The 25,142-nt window shown below is 40.5% G+C and overlaps 1 protein-coding gene across 6 annotated transcripts in view; it reads left to right on the top strand.

The window, feature by feature from the left end:
- Nucleotides 1-25,142, top strand: part of ADGRV1 (adhesion G protein-coupled receptor V1) — a 246,928-nt gene that overhangs the window by 21,454 nt on the left and 200,332 nt on the right. For all 6 annotated transcript variants that reach the window (XM_083465098.1, XM_083465097.1, XM_083465099.1 and 3 more), the window contains 13 exons: nucleotides 1,447-1,776; nucleotides 3,124-3,300; nucleotides 4,452-4,675; nucleotides 9,194-9,320; nucleotides 9,409-9,591; nucleotides 10,080-10,260; nucleotides 11,185-11,348; nucleotides 12,982-13,105; nucleotides 14,005-14,271; nucleotides 16,029-16,155; nucleotides 21,368-21,585; nucleotides 22,753-23,496; nucleotides 24,494-24,867. In XM_083465098.1, the coding sequence (XP_083321224.1) occupies nucleotides 1,447-1,776; nucleotides 3,124-3,300; nucleotides 4,452-4,675; nucleotides 9,194-9,320; nucleotides 9,409-9,591; nucleotides 10,080-10,260; nucleotides 11,185-11,348; nucleotides 12,982-13,105; nucleotides 14,005-14,271; nucleotides 16,029-16,155; nucleotides 21,368-21,585; nucleotides 22,753-23,496; nucleotides 24,494-24,867 (3,240 nt within the window). The remainder of the gene's footprint in view (nucleotides 1-1,446; nucleotides 1,777-3,123; nucleotides 3,301-4,451; nucleotides 4,676-9,193; nucleotides 9,321-9,408; nucleotides 9,592-10,079; nucleotides 10,261-11,184; nucleotides 11,349-12,981; nucleotides 13,106-14,004; nucleotides 14,272-16,028; nucleotides 16,156-21,367; nucleotides 21,586-22,752; nucleotides 23,497-24,493; nucleotides 24,868-25,142) is intronic.

Here is a 25,142-nt window from a genome sequence, read left to right as displayed (position 1 = left end):
TTATAAATCGGTCTCTTGGTTCTATATATATAGTGGGCATTGCAATAAATAATGGTACAGGTCCTCTACGCAAGGTTGCCCACACAGACAAAGTCTCTCCTTGTGCTGTACTTTGCCATACCGACCATCCACCACCGCCGAAGGCATCAATTGGAATCGTAATTCTGTAAAAGCAATTCTAAGTATGGCAAGTGGGAGCTTTGTCAGATAACTAGCTCGGCTGTGCTCTGTTTTGATAAGTGGGAACCATGGTGAACCTTTGGTAGAGACAATTGTGGTTGAATCCCTTTCTGCATCGGACCTAAAGAGACAATCTCTTAAGTGCCTCTTATCCATCTTCATGATCACCTGAAGATATTGTAATTGATATTGGGACAAGAGGCATTGGATGCCATCCTTCCAACATTTGGTCTGTTCTCATTCTGAGGTAGCTAATCGTATTTGGCTACATGATGACATCAGGGCAAACAAAATAAATCCAGGAGGGTAAAGCCTTATTGTTCAGTTACACAGGGGATCCCAAGCAATCAGTGTTAGTGCTGTGAATGTGGTGGCATTGCTGGTTGGATTTTGCTAAGTTACAGTCTCAGTGAGATCAAACAAAACCAACTGAGAGAGATGAGGAGAGCAGGCAGTGTAAATAAATAGGCAAAACATTTCCCCAGGCACTGCTGGAAAATCCTCAGAGAGAAGCTTTTCAGTACTACTGAAAACTCCCCCCCCCTTTTTTTGCTTTACACTACTAGAAAAGTAGTTTTGCTCAGAGCTAGCTTCCTCCCACTCATAGAGATACTATGGAATAATATTCCTGCCTAAGTTAGCATATTAGGATGCTATGCTAAATTGGACAAGAGTCTGATGTCCCTGTTACCTGAAAGGGTTCACCTCTGTCCTGAAGAACTTCTGCTGTTGAACTTAAGTGGCTCAGCAACCCTTTGTGGGATCCATTTGGCTATTCCTTTCAGGACATCCTGGTGATGATGCAGTTTTTTTGATACAATTGCATGTTAGATGGATTTCCACCTTATGATCACTTTGATTAGCTAGCAAAATGTTCAAGGGTAGAATGAGTGGAGTAGCAATATGTTCTGCTTAAGACCCTCTATACTTGATCTTCCTGGTCATGTTAGCCAGTTGTTCCTTCTTATGATGAGTTGCTACAATAAGCAGCTTACTTCCAGCTGCTGACATGAGTGTGGGAAAATTCCGGGAGCACGACAAAGTTTGTCACACATCCTTTACATGGCATGCTGTTAGCACGAGCACTGTTAGCTACCACAAATGGTGGGGTCATGTAAAGTCAGTTAGTTCTGTGGTTGCATTGCCTGTCTTGGGAGTGATAAAAATCTCACAATCCAATCAATACTTACAATGATGATCTGATAATTAATTTATTATGATTTCTAATTTGCTCTTAACATGAATACTTTGTTGTCATTCTTGTAGCTTTTGTTCTACATTCAAGACAGTGATGATGTTTATGGTGTAATAAAGTTCTACCCTGCAGAGGATCAGAGGATAGAAAGCAGCCCCGATGGACGTTTTTTGTCTCTTAGCTTTGCAAGGCAAAAGGGAACAGTGGGAGATGTGAGACTGTCTTATACAGTCCTGTATATTCCTGCTGGGCCTGTGGATCCTGAGCGAGCTAAAGAAGGTGTTCTAAATATTTCGGGAAGAAGCACCCTCTACTTTCCAGAAGGAAGAACTAGAGAAATTATAAAAGTACCAATAAGAAATGATGCGTTTCTTCAAAATGGGGCCCATTTCTTAGTACAGGTATGTGATATGGTATAAAATGGTCATAACTTTTATGTGACACATCAGTTTAATTTCTTATTATAGCATCAATAACATGAAACATCCCCTTCATGTTGCCTTATTAGGGAAGTCTAATGTTTTTCTTGGATAAACCTTATTTCTACATGCACAGTTTAGAATGAGGTTTGTGGAAAGAGGAAGTGACATGAGAATGCAATTGAAATTAAAGAAAACATTGGTAAGAAAGAAAAGGTTAATTATTAACTGGGCATTTTTCAGTGACATAGCCAGTTCAATCACCTGGTATAGCCTGAAATATAACTCTGTAAAAATATTTCTGCACATTCCAAATTCAAAGGAATACAAAATTCTTTAAAGAACTCAGCTGGGTCAAGAAAATATGTAAAACATCAGTGGATAAAATGCCCTTTGGGAACCTCATCCACCAAACTTTCTGTTACTCTTGCATTTCCCCACGGCACTTTGTTCTGTTTGGCTCTTTTAAAAGTTTCAGCAATTGTAATAGCAACAATTGAAACCAGTTCTGCCGTGTGCTTTTTGGGGAGTTTGGATGCCCGTCCAATCCCAATCCCAGCAACCCACTGCTATAAAATTGATAATAAAAATAAAAGTTTAGGTGCTTTGTTTTTCTCAATTCTGTGAATGGAAAGAGCTCCTTCTGTGCTGTTACATGATCCTTCTATTTTATTAGACTCCGTCTTGATTTTTTTTTAAAAAGTTGGTGGTTTCCAAATATTCCAAATATTCATGGTGTGAAAAGTTAGGACCCATGATAATGACTCCAAAACAGAGAAGACACAAACTATTGTAGAAAATTTTGTATGAATATCATGAAAATGGATTTTGTTTATTTCCTTCTCCATCTCCTGCAACTGTTTCCCTTCTCTATGTGCATTCATTGGGAGTTCAGTGTAGGTTCTTCAGCAGGTTCTAACATCTCCTGGGTGTTAATTTACTGGATCCTGGAGTCTTTCTCTCCAAAATAGTTCAGTTTGGTGGAAGAGTGCCTGTTCACAACCTGCTTCAGCAATTTACAGTTACTTATTCTGATACAGAACTGCACATGTGATTGCATGTTTTCCTTATATGTTCAAATGTGATAGGCATAAAGATCTGTAGATGTAAATTAGTGTTTTCCCAGAATAACTGAGAAGTGGAAATAATCTCTTCCTATTGTGGGAATTATGTATTATCATTTTTTGTAGCAAGATTCTGAAAAAGCCTGGTTGGATATTTGCAGCTTACATTAAAAATATGCAATAACTAGTTGTCCTGTCCTATAAATCATTGTACCATATGCAGGAATGGCAGAGAATCTTAAAATCTTTATTCCTTTTATTGCAGCTTGAAAAAGTTGAACTGCTGAATATCACTCCTCTAGTTCCACCTGTAAGTCCTAGACTAGGTGAAATTCAAAACATCTCCTTAAGAATTACGCCTGACATTGCAAATGGAGAAATTGGCTTTATCAGCAATCTTCCAGTAATTTTACATGAGCCAGAAGATGTTGTTTTTACAGTAGTAAGTAAATCTTTCTTTAAATGTTGTTCTTGCATACTGCACATTTTCTTTAGAGAAAGTACAGGGTCTGCCTTCACTTAACACGAACTTCTGCAAGCTAGTGGAAAATAATTTATTTTGCAACACTTATTCAAAATATTTCTCATGCCTTGTCATCATGGTTCTGTAAAGAAGAAAAATAACCTTAACAACTCTGAATCACTGTTAAATTGAAATGTCACCATTTCCCCCTGCAACCTATGAAGATGCTACTCAGAGGTAAGGGTCATATAGTTGTAATAAAAGTTATATTTTCCTAACTCCAGTTAAAATCAAGTACTAGATAACACAGTCCCCTCCAATTTCTCAAAAGGTTTTTTTGTTCCATGTAGAGGCTTCATTTTTTTCTGCCTCATTCTCAGGGTACTTCAGAATTTTGCTCTGTGTGGGGTTTTAGGGTTACTTCCTTGTTGTGAGGTGGCAAAGGGGCGATGTTTTTGACCACATCTACACCAAACAATTGAAGTACTCTTATTTGACTTTTAGGAGTCATGGCTTTCTGCAAAAAGAATCCTGCAAACTGTACTTTGTCAAGGGTTTCCTAACAACTTTCAGCTCCCTTAACGAACCACACTGACCACTGTTTTCCTATCATGTAACCATTTCTGCAGCCTCCCCTGCTGCCCATCTTTCCTTTCTTTTGAAAAAAGCCCCATGAGAGTGGTTGGTTACCTCATGATGTCTTCATCTGGGCCTTGAAATGTGGGCTCCTAGGTAGGCTACGGAGTGAAGATTGCTGGTGAGATGATTTGTAGAAAGGAAGCAATGTTACTCGCAAACATCTCTCAAAAGGAAGATAAGCATGACAAAAATTCTGCGTCCCAACCATGAGAACTTCACTGATTTTTTAGTTATTTAGATTTTCTCTCCTCCCTCCATTTTCATGTTTCATTAATTTGTGACTCACCTTACCATTATTTAAAAGATGCCATACAATTCTTTCAATGCATTTCATAGGTGCAAAATGCTGAAGAATTTAAAAATAAATCAATCTATGTGCTATTTCAGAAATGTGTTTTTAGATATTTGATATTGGCTGTAGCTTGGCAGCTAGAGTTGCATGTACATTCAGTAAGAAAAAAAAACCTTACAGAACTTGGTATACATTCTAGACCTCCATTCCATTGCATCGAGATGGGACTGATGGACAAGCTACTGTCTTCTGGAGCCTGATACCCTCTGGCCTCAATCCAAAAGCTGTAACTATTGATGATATAAGCCCTTTCTCTGGCTCTGTTGTATTTTTATCTGGACAAAGTGACACAGCAATCAACCTTACTGTCAAAGCTGATGACATCCCAGAAATGAATGAGACTCTAATATTGTCATTAGACAGGTATTATTCTGCAATAATTTGTCACAACATACCCTTTTTTATATCCTGATTGTATTATTTTATGCACTGGCTAACGTTTGTACGCTTACTTGTGGGGTGGGGTGTATTGAGTAAGCCCCTTTAAGCACAGTAGAATTTATTTCTTAGTAAACATGCATGGATTATTCTGTAAATGTTCGTAGATACCTTATGCATCCATGACATTTTATATGTTGAATCAGAGCCATAAATTGCTTTTATTTATTTAAAGAATTCCTTTGACTCATAGGTAATATGCAAACAGATGGCTCTATCATATTGGTTGTCCGCTGAAATTGTTTCTGCATTTCCTTTGGCAGATAACATTGCTCTGAAGGCACAATTATGCTAAATTTCCATTTCAGTTTCATGTAAAGTTATACTTCTGTCAAAATGTGCCTGTAATGATCTGGTTCTTATAATGCCATACCATTCAAAAGTAATAGGATTGATTTTCATAGTAAGGTGTCTCAGAGACTTAACACAAGAAAAGGAGTTGAATTTCATTTATGATATTTCAACTTCTTTGCTGCTGCCTCAACAGGTATTATGTAACTTAATTCCATACAGAGTATTGCTCATGTTTCCATACATAAGTTATACTCTTCCTTTTCCAGTTAGTTCTTATACTTGGTGAGCTTCTGCACTGGGTATAAATATTAAAGTGACAACAGAGCTGATCTGTTTTTTAAAAACTAGATTTATCAAGCTTAACGCTATGTCTGATATTATTTATCGGGTTCTATATCACATTTAATGTACACATTGCTAAAAATTTATTGTACTTTATCAAATCATTTGTTCAGAATTTGATGTTAGATCAGCAAATGTGTGGCTCCTCAGGATAACAGGAAATTGGAGGAGGGGGCAGTTTCAGGGAAGGATCCTCGGGTGCTACATTCTAGAGTGATTCACGTGTGATAGGCTGATTCAAACTCCCCTCCTGGAGCCGGATTGGATGGCTCCCATGGGCCAATCAGGTTGCTGCCTTCTAGAATCCTACCTGCCTATTGTTCAAGGATCCAAGCTCAAGACATAACACCAGGTTGCTGGGATGGCATCTATAATTCCAGCATGTCCCACTCATCCTGGAATTGGGGCGGTTGAGGGGCATGCCTTAGCCAGTGGTCAGAGATGGTGGGAGTTGTAATCCAACAAGGTAGAAGAATTCTAGGTTACACCATATACATTAGGTATATTGCTTATCAAGAATATGAAAATGCTTGTTTTGTAATCTTGGCCTAAATCCAGCACAGGTTAGCTCACTATGGTGTCAGGTATGCTTAACTGTTTGGGATTTAGGCCCTGGTGTCTATAGCACTGTAACCAGCTTTCTGTCCCTGAGCCTCTTTTCCTGTCATCTTTCCCCCTTCAGTCAGTTTGTGGTTCATAATGCCTTCATGAAAATGACATTCCTTATTAGTGCTGTGCTGAAACCTGTCCTCCAGTTTTTATGCTTTGACTTGCTAGTTTGGTCTTGGCAACCTCATTTATACTCAGAGGTGTACCTAGGCTCTCTTGCGCCCTTGGCAAGGAGCTGTATCAGTGCCCCCCCATTCCCTGTGCCCTTGGCGAAGATCCTCTACCAAGGTAGCCACAGGAGCCTGCACACCTCGTCCGGCTGCCCAGAGCAGTGAAGGAGTGGCCCAGGAAGTGTGAGGACAGGCGGGTGGGCTCATAGCCACTTGGAGCCAGATGGGAGAGGTGTGATTTGAGTGCTCCCCTGGTTCTGTGCTCTTGGCGGGGGCCAACCTAGCCAGCCCCTAGGTATGTCCCTATTTATGCTACGCTATTAGAGTCCTGGCATTTATCTTTGTTCTGCCTGCTGAACCCTTTGGGAAGGGATTATGTCATCTTTGCATGCAACACTTAGCACAGGTTTTCTATGCAGAGTGGTTTTTTTGCAGAACTCCTGTGAATTTCAGTGGCAGCTTATGGAGCAGACATTGCCAAGGACAAATGCCATTCACACGTGCTTGCATAACTAAGATATACAGGCAGACAGCAATTTATAATGAATCAAAGTAACTGGGGTATTAAAAATGCTAGGTTAGGATCAGAGGCACTATTCCATTTCCAGCCATATCTTCTGACAAGTGGTTTGTACCGTTAAGCATTTGTTTCGAGCCGATAAAATGTTGGGCTTGGAAAATGCTTTCGCCTCTTACATCATTCTTACAGTTTGATTTACTGAAAAAGCAGCCACAAATAACACTTCATGCTGTTTTAACTCCTGCCTAAATGAGGCCTTTCAAATATGTCCCCATTACAAAAATCTGAACAATGGCAACCCCTGCCCTTCTTTATCTACTCAGACAATTATTTGGGCAGTGTAGTGGGATGGCAGGTCCTGGAGGGTTGTGCATCAATGAATAAAATGGGTTTCTTTTGTCTAATTAAAAGCACTGAGTAATTACAGACGGTGCTGAATAAAATTTACTCAGCTGCTGTGTAGCTTGTATGCCTGCACAGTGCTTGGCAGTTGGCGGCTGGCTCTTGGAGCAGTGCTGGCAGCGAAGGCCTTGAATGGTCCTTGACATCCCAATTGGTCATGGGGTCATCTCCCATGAGTGGGAATTGCTGAACCTCTTGCTAGCATTAGTCAAACAAGTGAGTGCCAAGCAAGTAGAATTCCCATAAAGTGAACATTAGCTGCTGGAAAGGTGCTGGGTTTTTTTTTTAAAAAAAATTTATCCCGCCCCGCTTTTTATTTCTTCCTCTAAAGAACTCTCCTACAAAGAATCTGGCAAACAGTGGTTTTATTCCTACCCCCCACTTATTTCTCTCTGTATTGACAGGGTAGAGACAGAAAGGTTTGTCGTGTACTTTGGGTAAGTGCAGCAAGCTGTGTCTTTGTATTCAGTGAATCGGCACTTTGTTTTGGAAGTGGTTGGTCTGGACAAGACTGTGTCTCCTTTAATATTTCTTTCCTTCTGAAGCACCATGCCTTTCGGACCTCCTTGGGCAATGCATGCTTCCTGTTGCTGTTTTCTTTGGGAGCATGGGGTGGAGGACTGAAAACGTTCCTTTATGTAGGGCCTATGAATAATAATAAAAAGTTATGAATGCATGGCTTGGTGTTTGATGTCTGAAGATAATGCAGGACAGTAGATTGGTTGTTCTGATTTCACTGCTGGGAAATCAGGCCTCCCAAATATGGTATAATGGAGTTGAATAATTAGAGTTAAGCAGAAATTGTTTTCATCCTCAAATAGATTGTGTGCTTTCATTGCAATGTTTAGGGAACATACATCACAACCCTAAGCACATTGACTTGGAAGTACCGTATTTTTTGCACCATAACACTCACTTTTTTCCTCCTAGAAAGTAAGGGGAAATGTCTGTGCGTGTTATGGAGGGAATGCCTATGGGTGGCATGCCTACGGATTTTCCTCCTCTAAAAACTATGTGCGTGTTATGGTCAGGTGCGTGTTATAGAGCGGAAAATACGGTAAATGCTTCCATGTTCAGGGAGAATTACCGTACTTCCATGTAAGCGGGTTTAGGATTGGGGTTTTATTGAAATAAATTGCACATATTAGTGCTGCAGCCAATTTAAATACATCATTGATCATTTAAAAACAATTAATACAAATTACCTAGGAACATAATATCTGCATCTTTGTATGCTCCAGCAACTAATCAAGAGCTTAAGCATTAGTTAACATTAGTTAACAACTTCAGTTCCTGAACTTGAGTATCACTTCAGGAACATTGAATTTGGTTAAGAATAAGATTCAGGTTTAGTGTTTGTGTGCACAGAAACCTTTGCACTGAAGCCATTTTAAAGGATTCTCATTGGCAGTGTGAGCTCTTGAAATCATCTCTGCTTGTTGGGTAGATCTGCAGCACAGGAAACAATCAAGGGGCAAAATGTTGTCTCAGATGAAGTTGGAAACAAAATATTTACTTTCAACAACTTTTCATAGCAAATGTTATTGGAAAGTTTGTTACATGTTAGTAGGACACTAAAACCTGCTCTTCAGTGCTTTCAAATCCAGCAGTGCTTTTAAAAGCTTACCATCCAGTACTCTTGTATGTCACTGTGTTTTATTGTCTTTCTCTGTGTGAAGTGTGCACGTTTAATCTTTTTTTTGAAAAAAAATTCTAGGCAAATATAAATAAAATATAGTCTGTGCAGAAAGACTTTGTTCATTCTTTGTTTAAGTACAGCTTTTGTATACCACTTTTTGGCATTCATTCATAAACTGGTTTTACAATACAAAAATATGAATGCAAAAAATAATAATCAGTCAAAGGCATTATAATAAAAGAATAACAAAGTGAATAATATATTCAATCCATTAGCAAATAAAATGTGTGTTTGCTCCAGAAAGGGAGCCAGTGATGGGGCCAAATGTACCTTCATTGGGAGGGTATTTCAGAATAACATGGTTGTAGGTGGTGGAGGGGAAGCTCCAGTTTTTTACGCAGGCATCTGCTGCATTTAATGCTAAACTAACTTGCTGGTTAAAAGCATCTTTGGAATTATTTCTTCAGGGTGAATGTGGAAAATCAGATCCTGAAATCTGGATATATTAGCCGTGAAGTGGTTATTCTGGAAAATGATGATCCTGGAGGAGTGTTTGAATTTTCTTTATCTTCAAGAGGGCCGTACAGGATAAAAGTAAGTGCTCAGAAACTAAACCCCTTTCATGATGGAACCACACCAAATAAGAATACTGAATCTTTTGGATTTTGGATTTGTTTTAAAGGAAGGAGAATCTGTTGAACTTCAGATTGTCCGGTCCAGGGGAGCCCTCATCAAGCAATTTCTACGTTATACTGTAGAACCAAGAGACAGCGAGTTCTATGGAAGTACAGGAATCCTGGAGTTTAAGCCTGGAGAAAGAGAAATTAAAATTACATTGCTAACAAAGATGGATGGGATTCCAGAGGTAAAGAGAGGCAGAAAGAATTCCCCATGCCTAACTTGGAATAATAAAGGATGCACTTCTGACATTTAGTACCTAAAACATCCCCCTGAACTGATTGGATTTTTGGTGGGTTATGCTGTGTTGAAAATGCTACCTTTGCCCTAAGAATGAAATAATCATGGCCACTTTGTGTAGAGATGGAGGAGGAAATGTTATGTTTCTGTTTCCTGATTCTTTTTTGTGTTTTCACATGTCTGTAAGTTTAAATGAGTAAGCTATATTCCATGCTCTCAAACACTAGTCATCTGCAGAGGGCAGATTTATTATTTTCCATTTGTGTCTAATAGGCAGTTGTGCTACTGTTAAAACATGAGTTACACTTTCCACATCCTGAGGTAACATTAGCTAAATTTTATTTTACGCTGGCTGATCAATAAATTTGGACTGGTCTCTTGATTGCTATGAGTGTTGCCAGACCATATTGTTCTGATTTGGTTTCCCTGTTCTAGTTGGATGAATTTTACTCAGTGGTTCTCAGTAGCCACGGTGAGCTGCCAAGTAAACTGGGAAATGCCACAGTCGTCAACATAACAATCTTGAAGAATGATGATCCCCATGGAATAATTCAGTTTGCTGAGGATGGATTAACAGTAACAATAAATGAAAGCAAAGGCAGAGACTTCTATGCTGGTAATTCCTTACTGCTCTGTTGTAGGTTAGCTCATATTAACTCTTGCCATTTTATCATAAATTGGTAACTTACTCTCTCAAGACTCCTTCACCTGATACCCCTCATAGTACAGATGCTGCTGCTACAGAGTTCCTTCCTTTACTATAGAATCTAGAGCCCAGGTAACAGAGGAAGACTCCACTCTGTGGCTCTTCCACATGGCAATATTTGTCTATCTGAGGTGTGAGGAAGGTGACACAGGTATGATGAGCCATAGTCTCTGCCCCCATCGTTCTGCCCAGACACTGAGGTCCAGCTCTGAGGGCCTTCTGGCGGTTCCCTCACTGCAAGAAGCAAAGCTACAGGGAACCAGGCAGAGGGCCTTCTCGGTAGTGGTGCCTGCCCTGTGGAACGCCTTCCCATCAGATGTCAAAGAGATAAACAACTACCTGACATTTAGAAGACATCTGAAGGCAGCCCTGTTCAGGGAAGTTTTTAATGTGTGACATTTTAATGTATTTTTAATCTTTGTTGGAAGCCGTCCAGAGTGGCTGGGGAAACTCAGCCAGATGGGTGGGGTACAAATAATAAATTATTATTATTATTATTATTATTATTATTATTATTATTATTAGTTACTGTTTTAACTTGGCTCAAGATTTCTCATCTGGGACCTTCATGACATGAGAAGTGATGTTGCAGCAGATGCCATTAGCACAGTTCGCTGCTGCTGCAACAACAACAACAATAATGGTGGCTTGCTATTTATTGAGCTTGCAATAAGCAGCATTCTTCCTTGGGATGAATATCTATAAATGAGCATATGCCACTTTCATAGTTGCAGATCCTTATCTTTTAAAACTGTTTTTTCTTTGAGTTTTTCTACTTGTCTTTGAATCTCTTAATGCTGTACATTTACCAATTAATGCATTTGTGTTTCAAAGCCGTGTTCAGAGTCTTGCGAAGCCAAGGAACTTTTGGCAATGTAACTGTGTCTTGGGCAACTTACCCAGCTTCTACAAAAGACATCTTCCCGGAGCAAGGGACAGTTTTCTTTGGAAATGAAGAATTTTCAAAAAATATCACTGTATATTCAGTGCCTGATGAGGTAAACACTTTTATGCAAGTAACTTTATTATTATTATTATTAAATTAGTTTTCCAGTTTAATATTTGACATTTTCAACACATATAGAAAAAAGAGTTATTCAAAGAATCCCCCAAACCCCTCCCCAACTCCCCATGACTTCCCCCAACTTCCCCCTCTGGTTTATTCAACAATCACTGCTTCTGCTTCATTTATTTTCCTTATTTTGTAGTCTTATCCAATTGCTCTTATATTCTTCACCTTTTTATATCATATCTTCTTACATATTATATTTTACCTTAATTCATTTTAAAATTGCTCTTTCTTATATTTTACATGTTATCCTTGTTGTAACCATTACTCAACCCCTGCCAATGAGTCCATTTCTTTACAGTATTTCTGTAAATCCAACATCAGTGGTTCCCAGTCCTTTTAAAAGTCTCTATTGTCATTGTTTCTGAGTGTTCCCATGAGTTTCACCAGTTCTGCATATTCCATCAGTTTAGGTTGCCATTCTTCTTTTGTTGGTATTTTGTCATCTTTCCATTTTTGGGCTAGGAGAATCCTGGCTGCCATTGTAGTCTACATAAATTGCTTCTTCCACTCTTTTGGCAACTCCACTCCTGTAATGCCTAACAAGAAAGCTTCTGGCTTTTTAACAAAAGTTGCTTTAAACATCTTCTTCAATTCATTATATATCATTTCCCAATAATTTTTTGATTGCTTTACAACTCCACCACATATGATGAAACGTGCCATCTGATTCTTTACATTTCCAACATTTGTTAGAGCTCGTTCTATACATCTTAGCAAGTTTAACAGGGGTCATATACCATCGGTACATCATGCAATTCTGTTTCAGAGTTATACAGTCGGTAAATTTTAGATCCACATTCCATAATTTTTCCCAATCTTCCATTTGTGTATTGTGTATTTGTGTCTTGTGCCCATTTAATCATTACGGATTTAACTCTTAGTTTCCCATTCTAGCAACCATCTATACATCTATCTTCAGTTTGAGAGCCTCAACTTTCTTTCTTTTATGTAAATATATGAAATGATCACCTCCAAGCTACTGGGAAATTATCATAGTAGGGAAATACCATCGAAAGTGGCAAACATCAGCAGTTTTAAGCTCCACTGATTTAAATGGGGAAAGTTTTAAGTTCAAACATACCCATTGTTATGCTGAGAGCCAGTGTGGTGTAGTGCTCAAGAATGGTAGTCTTGTAATCTGGTGAACCGGGTTTGCGTCCCTGCTCCTCCACATGCAGCTGCTGGATGACCTTGGGCTAGTCACACTTATTTGAAGTCTCTCAGCCCCACTCACCTCACAGAGTGTTTGTTGTGGGGGAGGAAGGGAAAGGAGAATGTTAGCTGCTTTGAGACTCCTTAAGGTAGTGATAAAGCAGGATATCAAATCCAAACTCCTCCTCCTCTTCTTCTGATTATAGTGTAGCAAACCAGCTAATCTAGGATATATATTTGTAATTTACGGTAGATCTCATTATTCTGCATTCATTATTCTGTTTGTTTTAATATTCCCATTATTCTACAGTTGTGTTCCATGATTTGCAAGAGTTAATGTTTGGCAACATTGTTTTAATTATACAGCATTTAGAGGTAACATACGTTAACTTTTTATATTTTTTCAGATACCTGAAGAAACCGAGGTATTCATCCTTAGTCTTTTCAATGCCACAGGGGGTGCTAGAATTGGAAATATAACCACTGCAACCTTGCAGATTACAAAAAACGACGACCCAATTTATTTTGCTGGTGAGAGATCTTCAGTGTAGTTTATATTGAGTGATGGATCTGAAACAAAATAAATAGGAGTGGCACAATTTGCTTGGTTTTCTCTTAATTTGTAATCTCCTATGTGCTCATTTTTATTTATTTATTGCATTTATAGCCTACCTTTTGGCAGCATGGTATGTCAGATCATGGTTTGTAAAGGAGCTTCCAAACCAGTATATCAAACCACAGTGTGTATTAGATGTGGTTTGACATTATTTCTTAGTTTGAAAACCATTGACAAATGGAAATTTGGACCATTGCTCCATCTCAAGAAGTTCTGAGCTATGGGAGGAGGAATGAACTTATGAAGCTGAGTACTGAACAGAGGGGAAATGAAAGCAATAATGGTATTACTGTTGTACATTTCAGAATTCATACCATATTGTGGGGTCCTTAACTATGGTTAGCATAAACAATGGTTTGGTGTGATTTCTGCATTGTGCCACTTTAGTCTCAGTTGGTTAGAACATGGTGCTGATAATGCCAAGGTTGCAGGTTTGATCCCCGAATGGGACAGCTGAATATTCCTGCATTTCAGGGGTTGGACTAGATGATCCTTAGAATCCTTTCCAACTCTATAATTCTATGATCTAATCTGCATTGTGATTATTTTACTGTAAGCCATTTAGAGCATTTCAAACCCTGAAGGTATAAATATAATGATGGCAGTAAATCTTTGCCTGGAAGCTTATTAATGTGTTATGCTCTTCTCCTAATTTGTAAGGTAACAGTGGAGTGCAGACATTCAGTACTATGAAATGTGTATCTCATTATAAAGTAGATTTTTTTCTCTTTACTGGAAACAATATTTGCAAAGGAAGGTTACAGTTCTGTTGTATTGATTTCTCTTTCTTTTGCACACTGTATATGCATTTCAGATCCCGTTGTTGTGAAGGCTCATGAAGGCGGCATTGCTAATTTTGTAGTCATAAGAAATGGCTCAGATGTTGATGCCGTTTCGGTTTCGTACGCCACTGTTAATGGAGGAGCCACTGCTGAAGAGGGAGACTTTATGCCTAGCGAAAAGAGTGGTGTGCTTTTTTTTGATGTTGGAATACGAGAACAAAACATAACCGTGTTTATCAATGATGATGATACCCCGGAGTCGGATGAGACTTTTTATATCATTCTCTTCAACTCAACAGGTTCAAATGATTATTTGATCTCTATGTAAACTAAGCAGCTGCTGCATTTCTGATGTTGCTTTTCTCATTTCGTGAATGATATTTTGGGGGAGCTGATTAGGGTATTCCCATGCTTCTTCACATTAAAGCATCCTTTTTATACCCTTGTGAAATGTGCAGTGTGCCTGCATCCATGCAATTGGGGCTGGTTGTAATATTGCTGGATTAGAAGCAAAACAAAAACACCCAGCTGATTTGTTTTGTGACCGACTTTTATAGAGCTAATTTGGCTTTCATTATTTGTGTTGGATATTAAAACAACCAATATATATATGTAAATAACCCCCAGCCTTACATATATAGAACAAAAGAGAAAAAGATAGGCATAAGTGGCTAGGTATAAATTTACACGGGGTTAAGTACAAATGTGTCATTGTGCTGTGCAATATATTTGATGTTTTTATTGTTGTATATAAACTTCATGGCAGCCATAAAGTGGTGCTGTTTAATAGTCGGTTCTCTCATCCTGTTATCTTAAACATACAAGCTCAGGCTGTGATCTAGAACAGTGTTCCCCAACCTTGGGCCTGCAGCTGTTTTTGAACTACAACTCCCATCATCCCTCGCTAGCAAGACCAGTGGTCAAGGATGATGGGAATTGTAGTCCAAAAACAGCTGGAGGCTCAAGGTTGGGGAACACTGATCTAGAAGACTTCAGCCATACTGGGTTCACTTCCTTGGCTCTAAAGTAAAGATAAATAAATAAATAAATAAATACAAGCTCCATTTACCACTTAGGCTCCCAGTGTCAGGTATGCTAATAGCCATCATCCTATCTATTCAGACTTCTGGGTAGTTACTCACGAACAGAGCCTATTTACTCCAGTGTACATGATGGCATGCTGTTTTCAAAGGCTACCTTAGCTTTTTTCTTTTAGGCCCTGCTTGGGCAACCTCTGTGTGAGCAGTGGAGGAACAAGACTACGTCTTCCGGCCATGGCTACCAGATGTGCCTCTCTACCTTGGGATGCCCCATAAAAGCAATGTATGGGCATAACATTTGCATAAAACAAGGGGGGAGCTGCCTTCAGCCTGAGGTCCCCATTCCCTTACTGGCAACCTTCCAAGGTCCACATGCCAGCTATGGGCAGTCAGAAGCAAAAGTTGGTGGGGCAAAAGATAGAGCAGGCTACATTCCTCTCACAAAAGTCAGAAGTTTCTGCACTCCCACCCCATCTGCACATCCTCCAGGCAGACAAGAGGCATTATCACAGTTCACATCCAGCCAAACAAAATCATTTGAGGAGAGTACAGAGCTGGGCTGTTGATGGGCATGGTCTGGGGAGAGATGGTGTGGCCCAGGGAGAGTTATGAGAGCCAGATAGACCTGATTGGCTTGAAGTTCTCATCCCAGGCATACAGTCTTCTGCACACATATAATCCAACACATATCAGCCAGAACTTCACATCCCACATATGCAAAAATCTGTGAAGCAAACCTCTTAATTCAGGCCTATGTGAGTTGGATTTTATGCACACAGACCATATGCAGATATATTTCCCACATATATGTCTGGTAGGACCAACCAAGCTTGTGTGTGTGTTGTGGAAAGGCATACTGTCCCTTTTACAACATACATGGTTGTCTGAACTAGATGGCAGATATACAGAATCTTGGCTCTAGAAAAAACATTAGGCTAGTGTATGGAAATCCCCCCCCCCCGATATTATGCTGTTTGCTTTTACAATTATCTTTAAACAAAAAAATTGTTGCTTAGGAGACACAGTGGTCTACGGGTCTGGAATGGCAACAGTAATAATTGAAGCAAATGATGACCCAAATGGCATCTTCTCATTGGAACGTACAGACAAAGCAGTAGAAGAAGGCAAGACCAATGATTTTTTGTAAGTAACACTCAACTAAATGCAGCTTGTCACTTCAGTAAATATCTTGGATCACACTTTCCTGGAATCAATTCAGTCTTACTCGTCCTTGCGACAGTAAGGTTTTAAGCAATCAGAAGTGTTTCAAAAGATGCTTCTATGTCAAAAATTGCACAAGGGGAAAGTTTTTAATATTTGCATAGTTTTAGAAGGAGTTTAACACGTGACTATTTGTATATATGGACCTTTCTTGGAAACAATTCCCTTCTCTCTCTCTCTATATATATATATTGAGACAATATGATCTGTCAGGGCTGTACCCTTGGGAAAAAATGGAGCCTCCCTTCTGGCATGTGTAAAGGAAAATCCAAGTATGATAACATGCACTGCTTTGTAGAAAGGAAATTATAAGAAACTATAAGGCAATTTTATGAAAGTAAATATGCTGAACAGAGTAGATAGTGGGAATCCCTTTCCAAGATAGCCAGCTGAATTGGCAGATCAAGATAATAATGCTATTTCTAAAAATGTTCAAATGGCAACTTTGAATTCTGAATGAACATGTAAATAAAAGTTAAGAATTATAAATAAAAGTGGGAATGATGCTGCTGACCCTCCAGATATTGTTGGAGTTGTAGGGGGGGGGGGTCAGCATGTTGACAAAAACTATGTTAGGGCGTCTAGCAAGTTGTGTTCGGTGGAAGTACTTGCTTTGAAAATTTACCTCAAACGATTCTTTTAGTTATATAAAGCTTCTGATGTTTGTTTTCTTTTCTGAATATTTGTGTTAATCCTGAAAGGATTTGGGGAAAGAAAATCAAAACCTGCTTGGCTTGAAAGGACTTTCTGCAGGCTATTATTGGTGCTCATTCATGAATGTACCCAGGGCCAGCAGGGTTTAAAAAGTTATTTTTGTTTGACTGATGACCCTTGCTATGCTGCCAATTAACTCAGCAGGAGGTGTAGAATCCGTTGACACTCTTACAAGTGCATTGGTAGGCCATAGAGATAATATAGTGAAACTCCAGTAATGATTCTGGTCTAAATAGCTGTGAAGAGGATTTTCCCTGTGGTGTTTATTTCTCCCCAAAAGTTGCTGCTTATTTCTCTCCTCCCCCCCAGGAAAAGAGAGAAAGCTTTTTCTTTATTTAGAATATGACTAAAGCTTTTTGAATGGCCTGGCTGTGAGTTGAGAGATTTTTCTTAAATTGGTGAATTATTATCTCAGTATTCTCAAAACATAGCACTCTGTGAGTAAACAAGCCTTTGTTAAACACAGTTGTCCAGTTGAAAAAAGACAAGTGGGGGCACAATGTGTCTGCCCTGTAGCAAAAGGGACCTTGGCTATTTCTTGTGACTACTTCAGAGTTTTCCTGTGAAAGAAATTCACTAGGCACCTTTTCCCAAAGCTGGACTGTTACGATTAAGTAAGCTTCCCAGACGCCTTACCTCATTCTATCATGGCTCTGTTTGAACTTTTCAGTGAGTTAATGGAGCGTTATTGTTCCCAAATAATTAATTACTAAAGCCTTGTTATTGCACATGGTACAGAGGGAGGCAGAATGCCTCTGAATACTGTTTGCTGGGAACTGCAGGTGGGAAGACCGCTGTTGCACCAGGTCCTGCTTGTGGGCTTTTCATAGACACTTGCTGGCTGCTGTGAAAACAAAATGCTGGACTGAATAGGCCTTTGGCTTGATCCAGAAGGCCTCTTCTTATGTTCTTAATAATATATTACATGCAATGCCGGATTTAAAGGTAAACCATTAGGACTGACCATTAGGTCCAGTCATGACTGACTCTGGGGTTGCGGTGCTCATCTCGCTTTACTGGCCAAGGGAGCCAGCGTACAGCTTCCCGCCGGAGCGGTACCTATTTATCTACTTGCACTTTGACGTGCTTTCAAACTGCTAGGTTGGCAGAAGCAGGGACTGAGCAACGGGAGCTCACCCCGCCACGGGGATTCGAACCGCCGACCTTCTGATCAGCAGGTCCTAGGCTCTGTGGTTTAACCCACAGCGCCACCCGCATCCCTAGTGCCAGATTTACGTATAAGCTAAACAAGCTATAGCTTAGGGCCCCACTCTCTTGCGCACCCCCCCAAAAAATAAAGAAAAAGAAACATGGATGTACATTTCCAAAATATAAGATAAATAAAATAAAATAAAACCTACACACAGCAACAGTGTTTTGTGCTGTGTAGGCTCCTATGATGTAAGAAATGGGCCCCGCCTGCTAGCCTGCTCCCTAAAATATCACTGGTTCACTCATTTCTAACAGCTACAGTTTGTTGTTGACAAACGACAACTGGACATATAGAGGGCCCCCTTACCTTCAGTAGCTTAGGGCCTCATCAAACCTAAATCCGGCCCTCATTATATGTGCCTTGGATGTCAGCTAATGAAAAATATAGAAGATAGAACTATTGTTCGCAGAAACTTATGGCAGTGTTAATCTTTGTGGACAATGCGATGTATACACAAGAACAAAGGCTTTTTCAGTGAGAACATTGTCATTGTCATCGCCATCTCTGTCTATGCAGCAGAAATCTGCTCCACTTAACCATGGGGAGGAGTTACGGTGGACCATGTGGCTACCCACTCTCTTCTGGGGGCAGGGGACGAAGTCCCCCATTGCCCGGAGGATCCCGGCCACATCATCAATCAGCCAGCCAATCCGCTGGCTGGGTGTGTGTGTGGCCAGGACCCATTTAAGCTTTCTCTCAGCTCGCTTCCTCAATCTGGACCGTTCATGCATTTGCTGCTCCCACTCCACGGCGCTTGCTGCCTCTTCATGTTGCGCTTGCTGTCTCATCTGCCATTGCGCTTGGGAGGACGACCCCGCTAGCTGCCTCCATCCTTCCATGGAATTGCCTTCTGCCTCGGAGTGTGGTATCGTTTATTTGTGTGTGTGCATGATGGGGGTGGGGAAGTGTGGCCACCACCTGCCCCTCCAAGCTTAAGGGTATTCCGTTAAAGGAATCCGGGGGTGTGGATCTTGTCCAAAGCCCGGGGTGGGGCTAGGCCATGCCACAAATGCTTCGGGAACCCTGGTGGAGCTTGAGTTGGTTTGTATCAGCAGGGCTCCCCCTTCTGGTGGTTTACCCTTACCGGATTCCCTGCGCAATGGGAAGGAGTCAGATATGGTCGGGTCTATTCAATACCTAAGCCAATACCACTCACATTCTGTAACCAATAAAGTTGTGACCAAAAATTGCCTAATAACATTAACCAAATATCTGTGGGCTGGTGTTTTTTATTTATCATCAAGGGGGTGGTTATGGGGTCTTGACACGCAAGTGCATGCACAGAGCAGCCTTCAGAACTGAAGTGAAGACCTAAGTTGTGTGGGAGATGTCTCTGAACATTTGAGTTCCTCCTGCACATTGAAAGGAGCCATTTGCAAACAACAGTATCTGGTTTAATACATATTCCCTGTAGTTACTTTATTTCCTGCCACTCTCAATATTAGTTTTATTCTACTTGTAATAACAAGATTCAGTGATGTTATGTTACTTGTCTGATTCATTCTGGATAATTAGTGCTTTTGAGTCTATCTTGCCAAGCAGCCAGTGACTGACAGAACAAATCTTCTGCTCTATGTTTAGTTAACTTGGGCTGTAATCCTGCACCTTGCGCAAGCAGAGTAAAGTGTAGATTAGCCTTTCTTAAAAAGCCAATAGCATCGCTCCCTCATTAAGCTGCCTTTACACAGCATGCTGAGAGCAGGAATGGACAAATATATCAATTTCTCATTTTCCCCCAGTCTTAAATTCTGTTCTCTGTAATTATGTTGTCACATGATTAACAGGCAGTTTGCCCTGCCCACCTGTCAAAATGCATCCTGTGGGGCTTGCAAAAGTGATAAGGAGGGGAGAAAAGGAGGAATACATGCAGCAGGTCCCATGCCCTGCCTTTGCTTACAAAACAGACTTTTCTTTTCCCTCTGCTATATCAAGTGAATGGGAAGGAAGGAAGGAAGATGCATTTTTCCATCAAAGGGAGGGGACTTCTTCTGCATACCACTAATGCTTGCAAATGTCTGCCTTGGCCGAGCATAAAGGTAAAGGGACCCCTGACCATTAGGTCCAGTCGCAAACGACTCTGGGGTTGTGGCGCTCATCTCGCTTTACTGGCCGAGTGAGCCGGTGTGCCGCTTCCGGATCATGTGGCCAGCATGACTAAGACGCTTCTGACAAACCAGAGCAGTGTACAGAAATGTCATTTACCTTCTTGCTGGAGTGGTACCTATTTATCTACTTGGACTTTGACATGCTTTCAAACACTAGGTTGTCAGGAGCAGGAACTGAGCAACAGGAGCTCACCCCACCGTGGGGATTTGAACTGCCGACCTTCTGATCAGCAAGCCCAGGCTCTGTGGTTTAGACCACAGCGCCTGATCCTAATAGAACACAAAGCCAAACCCTGCCCATCAGCTGTCAAGTGGAAGCCTAAACCCTGTTTTGGCTGCAAGACCTGTTTGTGCATCCAAGGCAGAATCGAAACCCTGCCCTCCTGCCCATCAGCGGGCATTGCAAGTCACACCAGCTGATTGTCAAGTAGGTGTGGTTTGTGTAAAATGACATTGTGGGCTAAATTGGAGCTTATGGCAGGCCAAGATTGGCCACACCCCTACCACAGAGAGTCAATTTACTGCTTGTTTTGCACATTCAATGAAGGTGTCCTATGGCTTCTTGCCAATTCCCTGTGCAACACTTAAGATTTTCTATGAGAGTCCTATATTTTGATTATGGCTCCTGATAATGGTCAGAGTCCACTTAGCTAGTTCTGTGCACCCAGAAGTGCAATGGGTTGCAAATTTTATCAGATGTGTGTCTGTGTGTTGTGCTCAAGGAAACAAATTCAAAAATCCTTCACTGGAAGAGCCCAGATTGCCTCTTGAGCATGCATAAAGTAGGTATTTGGATCTCAGCCAGGATTTTTATGATAATGCTTTATCTGATTAAGTATGAACATGAACCGCAATAGGAACTAAAAGGAGTGAAATGACACCCTCCTTGTTTGCACTGCATTGAAGATGTCTTTTAGGACTGGGCTGCAAATGCAGATAAATAAACCTAGGTGTTCTTTGCTTCCTTCCCAAGAAGGTATTGTAGATGGATTATGTGGAGAAACATGAAATGCATTCATATTATATCTGTATTTTTGTTCTTGTTGTTCTTGATGCTACCTGTCTGAGAAATGACTCTTGTTTGTGTCCATCTACTGCACAGGGTTCTGAGACACAGAGGCCACTTTGGCAATGTTTCCTTGGCATGGCAGCTGTTTGAAAACGATTCTGCTTTGGACCCAGGAGAAGAGTTTTATCAAGTCTGTGGGGTTGTCTGGTTCTTGGATGGCCAGCAATCACGGCCTATAACTCTCCATGCCATTCCAGACAAAATCCCCGAATTCAATGAATTTTACACACTAAAGCTGGTGAATGCTTCAGGTACATTGGGGAAACCCAGCCAGATGGGCGGGGTACAAATTAACAATAATAATAATAATTGTTACATTGGGAACGGGGGGGGGGGGGTCCCCTTGTCCAAATCTGAAGAAACAGCACAGAAGTGTTGGCTTACATAGTTACAATGGGGAAAGCCGTAAGAGCAACTGCTTCTCACGCAGAAGACCCTGACATCTACAGGTGGCGAGAACCCTGCCTGAAACCCTGGAGGTCCACTGAAAGTCATTGTGTAGACAGTACTGAGCTAGATAGAAAACAAGACCAATTGTTTATTATTGTCAAAATGCTCCACATTCCAGGGAACACTACTAGAGAAAATGATAATCAAATGATAAAACCAGCAGTGATTAGTGGAGGGTGGGCATGGCGTCCTCCTGGCAGATGCACTGAGCTTGTCCAAGAAGGATGGCATCAAGGCTGAGGGAGCTGCAGGTTGCTGACTTCCCCATAGGTACACTCTGCCAACCCAGATCTCTCCCAGCCTTGCTGCTGCTCTGCTCCTGATCAGCACAGTGCTACTGCCAGGAGGATGCCACTGCTACACAGACCCCTCATGAACTACTGCCAGCTTTATCATTTAATTCTGCTGATTAGCCACTCTTAGTTGCTACAATTCTTTCAGTTGTCATTTTTAAAAATAAAATAAAAGAGAAAGAGAACCTGCCCAAGTGACGCTGACACAAAAACCTCACACGTATACCAATTTGGGGAAAAAGGAAAATTAATAAACAAATTTACCACCCACCCTCTCCCCACCACTCTCTCCTCCAACCTCTCTTCGCCTTCAGCCCTATGCCATATACAACATTGTCTTACATTGAATGTAGCTAAGAGACTCTATGATCTGAAAAAAGTGACATTGCATTTTTTTTTGTAATTCAAGATAATCTTTAATAAAAATTATTTCAAAAAAAATATGTAGGACTAACTGCACTTTTGGCTGCGAAAGGTGTAGTTTTGTAGCCAAATGAAGAGTCGAGTTCAAATCCCCACGCATCTGTGAATTTCACTGGGTGATAAAATATGTGAGGGATGAAGATTATAGGTGCTGTTCTGAGCTCCTTCGTAGAAGGATAGGATTTAGAAAGAAATGTTAATAATTATGAAGTTAATAAAGAATTTTGTTAAACTTTTATTTTAATATTTCAGGTGGTTTCCCAGGTCCTGGTGGTCAGTTAGCTGAAACCAACCTTTCTGTCACTGTGATGATCCCATTCAATGACGATCCCTTTGGAGTCTTTATCCTAGATCCCAAAAGCCAGGAGAGGGAGATAGCAGAAGATGTACTGTCTGAAGATGATATGTCCCACATTACCAACTTTACAGTTTTGAGGCAGCAGGGAACGTTTGGAGATGTCCGGATTGGCTGGGAAATAGTATCCAGTACATTCAAAGAAGGGTTACCTCCAATGATTGATTGCTTGTTGCTGGGAAGGTTTTCAAATGTGGTGCAGTCACAGCCTCACATGCGACGTCATCACACTGGAACAGATGCTTTGTTTTTTAGTGGTGAAGAGGATGCGTATGGGGTCATCGAACCCGAGTTCCACGTCAGTAAGAACAGAACGCTTGCCAAATTCACATTTTCAGCATGGGTGATTCCTAGTGCCAATAGTGATGGATTTCTCCTTGCAAAGGACGATGGCAGTGGGACAATGTATTATGGAGTGAAAATCCACACAAATGAATCTCATGTTTCTGTAAGGCTTCATTACATGCCGCAGCCGTCAAACGTGACATATGTGGCTAAGATCACGGTCATGAAATACTTAGAGGAAAACATTTGGCTCCACCTTCTGATTACACTGGATGATGGCATAATTGAGTTTTTCATTGATGGAAGTCCTGTGCCTGGAGGCATCAAGAGCCTCAAAGGAGAAGCAATTGCTGATGGTAAGCAGTATGTCATGTATCAACCTTTCTCTTTTATATCTGGAATTTGACAGGTCTAAACTCCATTCAGGGGGGAAAAAAACATATTCCAGTTACTGGAATCATTTTCAGTTGTTAAATATTTTTTTCTTGTGCAGGAAATCTAGCAACATACTTGCAAAAAATAATATTAAATCTCTCTGTGTGTGTTTTTGTTGTTGTACAAGCCAGTGACAGGATATAGCATACAGTGATTGTTCACATTCTTAAAAGTATAATATAAATATATAACATTAATGTCGACTTCAGTTCTCCAGGACCATTCAGCAACCATTCCTGCATATCTCTATTCTCAATCACAAACTGCATAGACATGTCTAGTTTGCTAGAAGCAGGTGTGCTAATCAGCCTTGGAAGTGGCATGAATATTTGTTTGTATAATATTGCATTGTCCCTTTGCCACTGGCCTGATTCAGAAAAAATGGGAAACCATGGCTTATCCACCTTCTCTCTTCTTCCTTCTCACATGCACAAGCAGACTGAAAGCTTCCCCTTCCCTCTTTGAACAAACCACAGTTCCTCATCATGTCCAAATTCCATAACTTAGTCCTGTTCTAACTGTGGCTAGACAAACCCAGCTAGGATCAAACCATTGTTTCCTGTAGCACCTGCAGGTTGTTGTTTTTTTGCAGTCATCAATATATCAACTCTTTTATATTGAAGCACAACAGCAAAGTAGCACTCTTGAGCTGCTTTGAACTGTGGTTTGAATGTAATTTATATACAATGAAAGCATAACATACATCAAAGGGAAACATTCTATTTTATGTGATGAAATACAACATGAATGATTATCATTCAACAAATCTAGAGGAGCACAGTATGGAATTCATCCATCCTAATAAAGGGACTTTTTAAAAGGGTGGCATTTGATCTGATGCATATATGGGAGAAGAAGGGCATTTTTAATCACCTTTCAGGTGTGAAAATCAATTTACGTTTGTGTTTCTTTTTCTAGGTCCAGGAATAATGAGAGTTGGTGCCGGTATGAATGGTAGCAGCAGGTACACAGGGCTGATGCAAGATGTAAGACTTTATGAACATAAACTGAGCAAGGAAGAAATTTATGAACTTCATGCCACTCCAGCAAGGGCTGACTTGCACCCCATCTCTGGATACCTAGAATACCGACAGGGAGAAACCAATAAAACATTCATTGTTTCAGCCAGAGATGACAAAGAAGAAGAAGGAGAGGAACTGTTTATTCTTAAGCTTATTTCTGTTCATGGAGGAGCACGAATTTCACAAGAAAACACAACTGGGACACTGAGAATCCAGAAGAGCGATAATGCCAATGGTTTATTTGGTTTTACAGGAGCATGCATTCCAGAGGTAGGAAATGGTGGTTAGAATGCTAGACTAAGACATGGGAAATCCAGGTTCAAATCCTAATTCAGCTGCGGAACTCATTGTATGACCCTGGACCAGTCACTCCCTCTCAGCCTGAGCTACTTCAGAGGTTTTGTTGTGAAGATTAAAATGGGGGGAAATGGACAGAACCATGTTTGCCACATTGAGCTTGAAGGAATTGTAGTATTATAACAACAACAACAAAGATAAATGAAGCTTAAGAATGCCTAAGACCTGATGTGTAACAGTGTGAGCTA

The sequence above is a fragment of the Podarcis liolepis genome, assembly GCF_965112155.1.
Source record: "Podarcis liolepis genome assembly, chromosome: 11".
NCBI lineage: Eukaryota > Metazoa > Chordata > Lepidosauria > Squamata > Lacertidae > Podarcis > Podarcis liolepis.
This window is presented reverse-complemented; position numbering and strand designations above follow the sequence as displayed.